At 39.5% G+C, this 12,662-nt stretch overlaps 1 protein-coding gene and 1 non-coding gene across 2 annotated transcripts; one reads left to right on the forward strand and one right to left on the reverse strand.

Annotated features, from left to right (window-relative positions):
- Positions 1 to 783: 783 nt before the first annotated feature.
- On the reverse strand, positions 784 to 9,974 carry LOC133716765 (uncharacterized). The gene is made up of 5 exons (XM_062143424.1): positions 9,863 to 9,974; positions 9,532 to 9,611; positions 4,447 to 6,372; positions 1,913 to 3,477; positions 784 to 1,402 (listed from the first exon to the last, which is right to left on the reverse strand). The coding sequence occupies exons 1-5, from the start codon at positions 9,972 to 9,974 to the stop codon at positions 784 to 786; spliced, it is 4,302 nt and encodes a 1,433-aa protein (XP_061999408.1).
- On the forward strand, positions 5,669 to 5,775 carry LOC133719102 (small nucleolar RNA R71). The gene has a single exon (XR_009850830.1). It is a non-coding gene; the product is annotated as a small nucleolar RNA R71 (small nucleolar RNA).
- Positions 9,975 to 12,662: the final 2,688 nt, after the last annotated feature.

The following is a 12,662-nucleotide window of genomic DNA, read 5'->3' on the forward strand; positions in this document are numbered from 1 at the left end:
TCAATAAGCACTCGAAAAGAAAGTATTTTAGCTCAATAGCTCACTTAGGGTTAATTCAATTAGACTTAATCCTAGCATGCTTTATGAACCAAGTTACAATCCTATCTCAAATCTTCATACAAGTATCACAATGTCGATTAACCACAGAATTCAATTAAGTCCTATTTCGATTGTGAAAACCTTCAGCCATGAATTCAGAGACATGTTCATCCTAGACGTTAAGAGCATCCTAAAAATCAAACAAACAAAAAAAAAGACTCTAAAACCAACATTTTTTTATTTTTTTAATAAAAATAGCTGAATTTTTTTTTTTTTTCAAATATGACTCAAAAACAAATTGACAAATTTGTATTTCCCTAATGCCCCCACACTTAAATTAGACATTGTCCTCAATGTATGGCAATATAACTCACAATGCACAAGAAAAGCATAGAGAAGGAAAATCCAAAAGGCAAGTAGAAAGAATAAGAAAGATTATAGAAAAGCTCCCCCTTGAAGACCTCCCAATGCTCACGACCTATGGAGAAGACCGAAGTTAGACACCAACTTCAAGGCACAAGGCCTTGACTTCCAAAACGTAAGCTCCGTGCAATATGGACTCCAAAAGAAGTGATGATGGGAGGAGAGAAGGAAGGAAATTTCCTTGCCTTTCTTAATGTTTGCACCTGCATATTCACAAAACACATTAAAACACACTAACAAAAATAAAAAAAATAAAAAAGTTGGGTTGCCTCCCAATGAGCGCTTGTTTTAACGTCTTTTCAGCCTGACGTGTACCGTCAATTAAGCCTCAGAAGGTGGTGCATCTTGGAGGGGTACTTCCTCCACCTTTTTCCCCACCAATGCTTCATAATAGGGTTTGAGCCGATGTCCATTCACCTTGAACTCATTCTTTGTTACTTCACTCTTTATTTGAACTGCACCATGGGGAAAAACATGAGTAACAACAAAAGGTCCAACCCATCTAGATCGTAACTTACCTGGGAAGAGTTTGAGGCGAGAGTGGAACAACAAAACTTTCTGACCAACCACAAAGGATTTCCCACGAATCATCTTATCGTGAAAAGCCTTCGTTTTTTCTTTGTAAATGCGTGCACTCTCATAAGCATCATTCCGTATCTCCTCCAACTCATTGATTTGCAACTTCCTATGCAAACCAGCTTCATCCAAGTCCATGTTGAAGGCTTTAACCGCCCACCATGCCCTATGCTCTAATTCCACGGGTAGATGGCATGCTTTCCCATACACCAACCTAAAGGGTGACATCCCTATACGCGTCTTATATGCTGTCCTATATGCCCATAATGCATCATCAATTCGTTGGCTCCAATCCTTCCTAGATGTTCCAACAGTTTTCTCCAAAATCTGCTTGATTTGTCTGTTGGACACTTCAGCTTGCCCACTTGTCTGAGGGTGATAAGGTGTGGAAACCTTGTGAGTAACATTATACTTCTTGAGCAAAGCTTCAATTGACTTATTGCAGAAGTGAGATCCTCCATCACTTATGATCGCTCTCGGCATTCCAAACCTAGCAAAAATGTTAGACCTAAGAAATTCTGCAACAACTCGAGAATCATTAGTCCGGGTGGCTTTCGCTTCCACCCATTTGGAGACATAATCCACAGCAAGCAAGATATAAATGAAACCATTAGAGCATGGGAAGGGCCCCATAAAATCAATGCCCCAAACATCACAAATTTCAACAATGAGTATTCCAGTTAAAGGCATTTGATTTCTAGGTCCTAGATTTCCGGTTCTTTGGCATCTATCACAATTCATACAAAAAGCATAAGCATCCTTAAACAATGAAGGCCAATAAAAACCAGATTCTAACACTTTAGCAGCAGTCTTTTTCGAACCAAAATGTCCTCCACAATGTTCAGAATGGCAAAACACTAATATATCATTAAACTCAAATTCATTCACACAACGTCTTATCAAACCATCAGAACAATGTTTCCACAAGTAAGGATCATCCCACACATATTGCTTAGCAGTACTTTTGAGTTTTTCTTGATGAGCACGAGTTAAAGTGTTTGGGATTTGCCTAGTTACTAGATAATTCACAATATCAGCATACCAAGGCATACTTACCTCAATTCCGAAGAGTTGTTCGTCAGGAAATTTCTCTTCTAAGGGCAGGACATCCTCCTCATGCACAAGTCTACTCAAGTGGTCAGCTACCACGTTTTCACTCCCTTTCTTGTCCTTGATTTCGATATCAAACTCTTGAAGCAAGAGAATCCATCTAATCAACCTAGGTTTCGCCTCCTTCTTTGACAACAAATACTTCAAAGCAGCATGGTCAGTGTAAACAATAATTTTAGTTTGAAGTAAGTATGAACGAAACTTATCTAGTGCAAAGACCACGGCAAGGAGTTCTTTCTCAGTTGTTGAGTAGTTGAGTTGGGCGTCGTTCAATGTCCTTGAGGCATAGTATATGGCATGAGGCTTCTTTTCCTTCCTTTGTCCAAGAACAGCTCCAACCGCATAGTCTGATACATCACACATGATTTCAAAGGGAAGAGTCCAATCTGGAGGCATCATGATAGGAGCAGATGTCAAGGCTGCTTTCAATGTGTCAAAGGCCTCTTGACACTTTTTTGTCCACTTGAACACCACATCCTTTTGCAAAAGTGTGCACAAGGGCCTTGAGATCTTTGAGAAATCTTTGATAAAATGCCTGTAGAACCCTGCATGTCCTAGAAAAGAACAAACCTCTCTCACAGAAGTGGGAGAGGGTAAGCAGCGCACAAGATCTACTTTTGCTTTATCAACCTCTATTCCCCTAGCAGACACAATGTGACCCAACACTATACCTTGTGTCACCATGAAGTGACACTTTTCCCAATTCAAAACAAGGTTGGTCTCAATGCATTGTTTCAAAATCAAATCCAAGTTATGCAAGCAATCATCAAAGCTCATTCCAAAAACACTAAAATCATCCATGAAAACTTCAATGATTTTTTCAATATAATCAGAGAAAATAGCAAGCATGCAACGTTGGAAGGTACCAGGGGCATTACAAAGACCAAAGGGCATTCTACGATATGCAAACGTGCCAAAAGGACAAGTAAAAGTTGTTTTCTCTTGATCTTCATGAGCAATTGCAATTTGATTATAACCAGAATATCCATCAAGAAAACAATAGAATGAATGACCAGCTAACCTCTCAAGCATTTGGTCGATGAATGGCAAAGGGAAGTGATCTTTCCTTGTGGTGGTGTTGAGCTTCCTATAATCAATGCAGACTCTGTGGCCAGTTACGGTTCTTTGGGGCACAAGCTCATTTTGTTCATTTTTCACAACTGTGATTCCACTCTTCTTAGGCACCACTTGGACCGGTGACACCCATTTGGAGTCTGAGATGGGATATATGATGCCACAGTCGAGGAGTTTGATGACCTCCTTCTTCACCACGTCCTTCATTGGGGGATTTAGACGACGTTGAGCCTCTCCACTTGGCTTAGCTCCCTCCTCAAGAAGTATCCTATGAACACAAGCAGCTGGACTAATTCCCTTGATGTCAGCCAATGTCCAACCAATAGCAGTCTTATGCTCTTTCAAAACATCCACAAGTGTTTTCTCTTGCTCCTTTGACAACGTAGAGGACACAATCACAGGCAAGGTCTCGTCATCTCCCAAATAAATGTATTTCAGGTGATCTGGAAGTGACTTAAGCTCAAGTACAGGGGCTTGAATCACAGAAGGCAAGGGTTTATTAGCAGATAACTGAATGGACTCAAAGTTAGAATACCTTAAGTGTGGCATAGCTTCAAGAGAGGCCACAGTTTCCAAGACTTTGTCCCCAAATGATGTTTCAAGATCCTTTGGTGCAACTTTCTTTAGTTCACCACCTTTTCCATCCCAATTGCTGCTCCATCCTACTCCTTGTTCAACAGTGGTTTGCAACACATCTTCATTCAATGCATCAAGGAATTTCTGCGCAAGTGAATCTAACACATCAATAGAAAAACATGAATAAGAAGCATCCAAAGGGTACCTCATGGCTTCAAAGATGTTGAAGCCTATAACATCACCATCAAATTCCATTGTTAATGATCCGGCGTAGACATCAATCTTGGTCCTAGCAGTTCTCATAAATGGACGTCCAAGCAATAATGGAGTGCAATTTAAAGAAGGTTCATCCATGTCAAGCACATAAAAGTCAGCAGGGAATATAAGATGATTTACTTGAACAAGAACATCCTCTACTAAACCTTTAGGGTATGCTTTAGACCTATCCGCTAATTGAATGATAACATTATCATTTTTTAGCTCTCCTAGATCTAAAGATGCATAAACAGAATAAGGCATGACATTTATTGATGCGCCTAAATCTAGCATAGCATTCTCAAACCTGTTGTTACCAATTACGCATGGAATGGTGAAGCTTCCGGGGTCCTTGCACTTTGGAGGGAGCTTTCTTTGGATCACAGCTGAGACGTTCTCACTTACCTTCACTACCTCTTTCTCACGCAGCCTCCTTCTTGTAGTACATAGCTCTTTCAAGAACTTAGCATACTTTGGAACTTGCTTGATGGCCTCAAGAAGAGGTATATTCACTTGGACCTTCTTGAATGTCTCCAAGATAGCTTTCTCACTTTCATCCTTTTTAGCGTGAGCAAATCTATTTGGGAAAGGCATAGGAGTAGAGTAGTTAGCAACAACTGAATTTGACAAGTTAGAATCATTACCTTTTTGTTTCAGTTGTTGCTCAGAGTTAGGTGATGCCTTCAACTCCTTCTTGGACGTTGCAGGGTCCTTTTCTTCTTCTTCAACATCCATATGGACATCCTTTTGGGCTTTTGGGGCATCCCGAAGGGTCTTGCCACTTCTGGTGGTGATAGCTTTGGCAGTTTCGAATCCTCCCCTTGGATTTGGAACTGTTTGACTTGGGAGCTTTCCTTGCTCATGGAATTTGTTCATGGCACCTATCATTTGACCCATCTGCTTCTTTAACTCCTCAACATCCTTGCTCATGGTGTTCATCTGGATCGAAGTATTTTGTTGAGTCTGCAATAAGGATTGAGTAGAAGTAGTCAAAGTTTTAATAATCTCATCATAATTAGCAGCATTATTAGAACTTTGAGAATTATTAAAAGGAGTAGAGTTAGGAAAAGCCTGAGGCTTCTGATAAAAGCCTGGTGGTCCACGGTTGAAGTTCTGAGCTTGAGGAGGTCCTTGCACATTGTCATTATTCCTCCACCTAAAGTTAGGATGATCCCTAAGTCCAGCATTATAGGTGTTGGAGAATGGATCGTATTTTTGTCTTCCTTGGCCTCCTTGAAAACCTATGGCGTTGGCTTGCTCCCATTCTTCACCTCCCATGAGTTGTGGGCATTGATCAGTCGCATGTCCTTGCATGGAGCATACTCCACATGCCATAGCCATTCCTTGTCCCTTTGTTGTCAAGACCTGAGACACAAGTGAAGTAAGCTTATTAATTTTATCTTCAAGATGACTATTAGTACTTACCTCATTGACTTTTGTACGTGCGGAGCTCAAGCCATCATATTGTTGAGCCGTGAGGGCTCTATTCTCAAGCAACTCCTTAGCAGCAGCAGGTGACTTGTCGATGAATGATCCTCCACTAGCTGCATCAAGCATTTGTCTCTCAAGAGGCGTGAGACCTTCATAAAAGTATTGGAGCAAGTTCTCGTCCTTCATCCCATGTTGAGGACATTGCACCAAAAGTGCCTTATATCTTTCATAATATGCATGGAATGATTCATCATGTTCTTGCTGAATACCTGTGATCTTCTTCCTAAGCACTGTCACACGAGAGGCAGGGAAATACTTATCCAAGAATGCCCTAGTCAACGCCTCCCAACTGTCGATGTGTCCAGAAGGCAGCTCATATAACCAATCTTTTGCTTGATCCATAAGTGAGAAAGGGAATGCCTTGAGCTTCAGAATTTGCAAATCTGCTTCCTTGGGGCACATGCTCACACAAACAAACTGAAACTCGTTCAAATGTTTGATAGGATATTCACTAGAGAGACCATGGAACATTGGAAGCCTATGGAGAAGACCTGACTTCAATTCAAACTCTGCTTCCTTTCCCTCTGCAGCTGCAGGATAGGTGATGCATGTTGGGATGGTGTTTCCTGCACTGGTGGATGAGAGTTGTCGTATACTTGCCATTGGTTCTCGCTCTTCTTCTTCAAAACGTTGAGGTGAAGTTGGTGGCAGAATTTCTATTTTAATGTCTTCAAGGTCCTTGGTGATGTCTTGGGTTTGTACTTGTGACGTTTGCCCGTGTTCGTTCTTCCTTAATTTCAAGCTCTTCTCTAGCTCGTTATCAAGAGGTATCAAGGCTCCTTGAGGATTGTTTCGTGTATGCATACAAAGTTCCTTCAATGGGAAGAGCTAAGATGAAGTTAGTAAGAAGTAATGGAATGAAACACAAGTGTAACAAGACGATGAATTTCAAGGAAAGCACTAGCTTAAGTTGGATTACACGTTGGTTTAGATGAAGAGAAAAAAAATTTGAGATTAAGTTTGAATCAAGGTTTGGACATGCGGCCCAAGATGTTTCAAATGTTAATAATTGTCGCCCTCAACCCAAAGCATTCGATAACTCTTTGGGACACGGCCAGGTAGAAGAGGAACGATTTTGGCGGAGCTCAGCTCACTTGTTTAGCAGGGGACGAGACCCTTTGCTAGCACTTCTCGTATCCAATCAGCCTAGACACCGTGTCTTACAAAGATGAATCTAGCTGAACAATGGGGGTTAAGACAAGAATTAACAAAAGAACTCTTCACCTATTCCGTTATGATTCACACTTAAAATCAAACTAGAACTCAAAGTTAATATTTTACACGTTTTAAAAGAACTAAAAAAATAATAATAATAATAAAATCAAATAAAAATTAAACAAAAATTAACGCAACTTGCTAGGGATTTTTCAATCCCCGGCAACGGCGCCAAAAATTGGTACGCCTGAATTAAGCGCACAAAATTACCCTGCAAAAGACAATTGTTAGTATAGGATAAGCAGGGATCGTTCAGTCCGGGGATTGAGGGTACTTTCACAAATTACGTTAATTGAAATAAGACTATCGAAAACTAAAAAGAAAAGAGAAAATAAAATTGACGTAAAAATAAATGAAAGGGGGGGGGGGTTAGGATTTTAAAAATGCAGATAATAATAAAAGAAAGAAAACGTTGCAATTTTTAGGAATTCTAAATCAGATGTATGGACGTTGAGAACTTCGTAATCCACCTCTAGTTATGATCAGAGAAAGACAATTTAACCTAATCTTCAATTACAAAGGCATGTGAATGAAACCAATCAAGAACTTTAGGATCGCCGCTAAAGCCTTATTTTTCCCAAAATTACTTAGAACCGTGAACGCACTGCATCCTAAGCTTGCTTATATGCAATCAAGGTGTAGAACGCTACCCTATCAAATTAACTCATTAAGCACACATAAACACATTAAGCTCTTTGGAAAGATTGATTTTAGAGTACAAAACTAGTGAGGAACGCCATCCTAGCATGTATTCTATTTGTTTGATTTCACCTAACATGTAGGCTTTACTACTTTAGTGTCTTAAGACCGTGAACGCACTGCACCTTAAAACTAGCTCCAAATTACATGCTCATATTTTAGATGATCAATCTAAGACATAAACATATAAAAGATTTTATAAAATAAAATCAAACAAAGCATTCACAAAACCTTGTAATCGAAAAAAAGATTCAAAAGCTAAAAGTCCATCACATAACTAGGATTTCATACTAGTTCTCAACAAGAAAATTACTCACTCATAGTTTGGAAATCCAAAACCATATACATATTGAATTCGAAAAGTACAAAAGGAATAAACCGTAGAGAGTAGTAGATATCACGATCTCACTTTGATTATTCTTCAAGAAAGCTTGAGGCGTCTTCAAAGCAGGAGTACGACAAGATGATGGAAGATGATTTGATGGAAGATGGAGGCTACGGCTTCTCCTTGGAGTAGGGATTTCGTGAGCTATGATGAGGGGAGAGTATGGAGGCGTGGTTTCTGAATTAGGGCAATGGATGGTGTGCATATGTGATGGAAGAGGTGTGTGAGAGAATGAGAAGAGAGGAAGTGATAACTAAGGAAAATGGAGAGGAAATGGTGAGACAAGGAGATGAAATGGATCAAGGAATGTGTTCTTTTCTTCTTTGTTGTAGCCTCTATTTATAGGCTACCAAGCAAAACTATTTGGCTTTAAACAAATGATGATGGGTTAGGTTTGAGCATTTAAACATTGATGGAATTTGTTAGGTTTGAATATTTAAACACTAATGGAATTTGTTAGGTTTGAGTCACTTTCTACTCATTTTTCCTTCAATTAATTCTCCACCAAGACTTCATATTTTTCCCGTGACTTCTTCATATGAAATGATCCACCATGAGTGTAGATCATTGTGTCAAATTTTCAGAATTTATTTCCATGCCATTGGGCCGAAATCGCTGCTGGACTCCTTACAGGTCCAGTTTTCCAGTTTTGCTTCTGCATAAAATTGGGCTGACTGTTTGAAGGCCTTCCACTTCTATTTGGCTCTTGAACTCTTCATAAGAAATGTTTCTTAGGATGTCTAGAATGGATCTGGAAGGTTTCAGCTCATTTGAAGTTCATTTGGTCAGGTGGTCGCTCCTTCTTCCTTGCTTGGCTTGGTTTCTCCTAGCCGGAGTAGGAAAATGTGTAAAGTTGACATTTTTAGTGCATTTCCATTTTTCTCCATCATTTATAGGTAATTATGGACCTAATGCTCATTTCATCATCATCTACTCCAATGTACCTAAAAAAATAGAAATTAAGTTAAAAATCGATTCGTTAAGGAATTAACTAAGCAAAATGTGAGGAATTAACTATTAAAATACCACATTAAAATGCTCCTATCAGACGGATAGAAGGTCACAATACATGCAAGAGCTAGTGATGGAACAACTAAGACAGATTCAAGGGTTAAGGTATCAGATAAAGCAACATAACGTTCTCCGATGACCGGAATTGGAGTACCATAAGTAATAGAGACAATATTTTAAGAGGAATGTCTAAGGTTTTTCACAAGATTAGGGTCATTGGTCATATGATCAGATGCACCTGTATCAATTATCCATGTATTGTTCAAAGTGACCTTACCCTTCATACCTGACTGCGCTACATTAGCGGAGGCATTGTCTAGATGCTCTTCCTCTGTAGTAGCAATGGCGGCCTTGCCCAGATTCTTTCGCAGTTTCTTGGTAAAGTCCCACCAATCAGGATAACCAATCACTTCATAGCATCGCTCTTTGCTATGACCTAATTCCCCACAGACAATGCACTTTCTGTTTGCATATGGATTTGGTGTACCTAGAGGATGACGTGGAAAAGGACCAGAGAAGCCTGGAAGAGGACCCGATTTGCGTTGAATAGCCATAACAGAAGATTCGGGAGGTACCTAATGCCCCATAGCCTGTTTCTCTGATTGCATCTTGCGAATGTAAGCATAGCTCTATTCCAAGGAGAATTTAGGTTCCTTGCGCAGTATTTCTCCACGCACCTGATCATACTCTGGGTCAAGTCCACTCAAAAACATGTGAACACGCATCCAGGACATTGCTGAAGTCTCTTGAACTACAGCTGCAACATTATCATTCTAATAGGGCACCCTTTGATCAATCTCCTGGAACATCGCCCCTAACTCATTGTAGTAGGTAGGAATGGGCCGTCCATTTTTCTTTGCTTCAAAACACTTCTTGTTCAATTCAAAAATCCGGGTTTCATCAGAATCATCATAAAATGTTTTCTCTACAGCTTCCCAAATATCTGTTGCAGTGGAAGACGAATATACCGGTTCATAAGAGAGGACTCCATGGAGTCAATGAGCCAACTTTTCACTTTTTCATTGTCTGTGGCCCAAGCTTCATACTCTGCAGAATTCATGGCAGGTTCAGCCTTTACTTCGGTCAGATAACCAACCTTTCCTCGTGCTCCAATGCGCATCCGCATGAGAGGAGCCCGGTGTACTTAGATTCATTCAAGACAACACTTGTTGGGAATGCAGAATTGTATTGTTGGGTGGTGTAGTGGTGATGGATGACTTGTGAGGATGGCACCATTGCCTTCTCGGGATTTGACTGTTCGCCTTCAATTACAGGTCCAATCATTGAGGAATTCAGGATTTTTGCAGGAATGGGTTTTCTAGGGTTTCAAGATGGATCTAAATTCTTTGAAAAATGAGTTCTTTTTTTTTTTTCAAAAAAAAAGGTAGGGTGATGGTGGTTTGAAATTCAGGGATGGTTTGATTTCAATGGTGGTGGTACGCAACAGTTTGTGGTGTTCTTCAGGATTCAGGATTCAAAGGATGCAATGCAAGTTCAAAGGATTGAACCTGCTCTGATACCAAATAGAAAAGAAAACTTCAATTCAAGGTTAATTCAATGATTCTATTCATCCCACAATGGAGGTATATATATAAGTACAAATGAGTAGTCTAACTCTAATAGGAAACAATATTTTCATAATTGCAGGATATCCTAATTAAATAAGAATCCTAATTACATACAGATTTACAGCGGTTCTACATAACTCAAGTTGTTAAGCAAAGAATGGTTTAACTCACCACTTAAGCATCCACATGGGAACATCGTAATCTCGACTGCAGAATGCGCGGAGGTCAAGCTTGACAACATTGCCTGTTTGGTTGCTGCAGCCTACGCCCGTCCACTTGCAGCAGTCTTCCCCAACTCAAGTAGAAAGCTGACCAGAAGGATCTTTAAGGCCTTGTTTGAGTTTAAGGAGGGCCTTCCTCTCCTCCGCAATGCAAGTAACGGTGATATTCTTAAAACCAGAGTTGGATTTTGTGGCCTCAATGAAAATAGAGCATTGCATTGAAAAAAGAATGAAAGCTGTTAAAAGAAGTTGAAAGGAGTGTTTAATGCAAGCCATATCGTCCCGGTTCATACAGGCCTCTCTCCTCTGCCTTGTATAGCAGTTTACTTCCACTTTTTTTCTTCAATTGGAAAGAAACATAACAGTACGTAGAGGCCGGCTAGAGAGGATATACATTAGTATCAAAGATCATTAAATACTTTGAGAGAATGCAATTTCCTTCAACATATATAGACTGAAGACCTGTACAAGCTTCCTAGCTCTCCATTTAGACCCAGTCTAGTTTCTCGATAATTTTTCTGCAGATAACCTAGCTGTCAACCTCATGTTACAGAAAATTAATTCCTGGACCTTTTTTCTTGTTTCTTCAAAGTCATTGTGTATCACTAATATAATAGCAGATAACCTACATGGAAATAACTTCTTTTCCTTAATTATCTAAGAGTGGCTAGTACTGCCTCTAAAGACGTTGGCTGATCAATCATCATCATCATTCTATACTCAATTATTTATGTATCACACCAATCAGCAGAGGACAACATTTCCAAGCTAGCTATCCTGTTATTTATAAAAGAGCTCTATTATATTATGGCATGGTTCATGCCTGTAATATGAAAAGGGTGTTGACATTGCAAATATATTCAGACCATATTTAATCAGATCATCCCATGCCAGCAACTTCAAATTAAGGGGTAGAAATGTAGAATAAAATTTGACTACTTAACCTTGAAACAGCAATAAGACATACCATGGAGTAATGTAAGCTAATACAGGATAAGTATAGTGTCTGCAGCAAGTCGTATTTTCCGGGACAACTGCATCTTGCTGAATGTTTCAAACAATTTCACTACAATTCAAGAACAATCTAAAATCAATTTCCCAATGACACAACAAAACACAGTAATAAATCATCAAATTTTCTGTTTGATTGGCTGCTGAGAAATCCTCTAGGAAAAGCTTGAAACAAAGCCACAAAATTTGTTAAAACACTAAAATTTTCTATCATTTCATGCATTTCCTGATTAATAAAACCTAATTGATACTATAAAACAGCTTGAAATTACTGTACGACTAAATGCTGCACAAAAATTAGGTAATCAGTTAGGTACTTGCAGTGAGGATCTCTTGGTATTTCACGACGAGCTTAACGAGGCCTCGCCGGAACACGTACGTAGGAGTCCGCACAGTCTGTGATTGGAGCATTATTGACGCGGTACACGCTTTTTATTAAAACTTTTAGAATCAATTGTTTCGGATTAAAGATTAGAATAAGTAGGAACTATCGGTTTAAAGATGGATATGATAGACTTTTAGGCAAAATGATGTGACAAATAAACAATATGATTTGGCAATTGAAATGTAGACTTTTGACACAGGGTGACAGGGCTAGTTTCAGAATACAATTGAGAGACAAACTAACTTGATTGGCTAGTCGTACTAGCTACGTGGCACGTCTACATGTTTACAGTTTTTATCTATTTATGTTTTCTAGTTTGGATGCGCTTTTTGTGAGTAATAATTTCCTACACTTGTCGTATAGGGCTAGTCGGGTTTTGTGTCTGTGTATGCACTCAAAGTGCCTTGTTTGCTCTAGGTAGGCAGCAAATTCCTTGCTTCGTCAAATGGTCTCTACCACCTAGTGGCAAGGTAAAGTTAAGTGTCATCGGATTTATCCTCCGGCGGGAACATAGTAGGAAAGCCGCTATGTCAAAGCATATAGAGTGCTCTTTGCTAATTGGTGCCTAGTTGAATACAGTTATTTGGTGGAGACTCCTAATAGTATTTCAGGACATTTTCTAG

This window comes from Rosa rugosa, chromosome 6 (genome assembly GCF_958449725.1).
Source record: "Rosa rugosa chromosome 6, drRosRugo1.1, whole genome shotgun sequence".
Lineage (NCBI taxonomy): Eukaryota > Viridiplantae > Streptophyta > Magnoliopsida > Rosales > Rosaceae > Rosa > Rosa rugosa.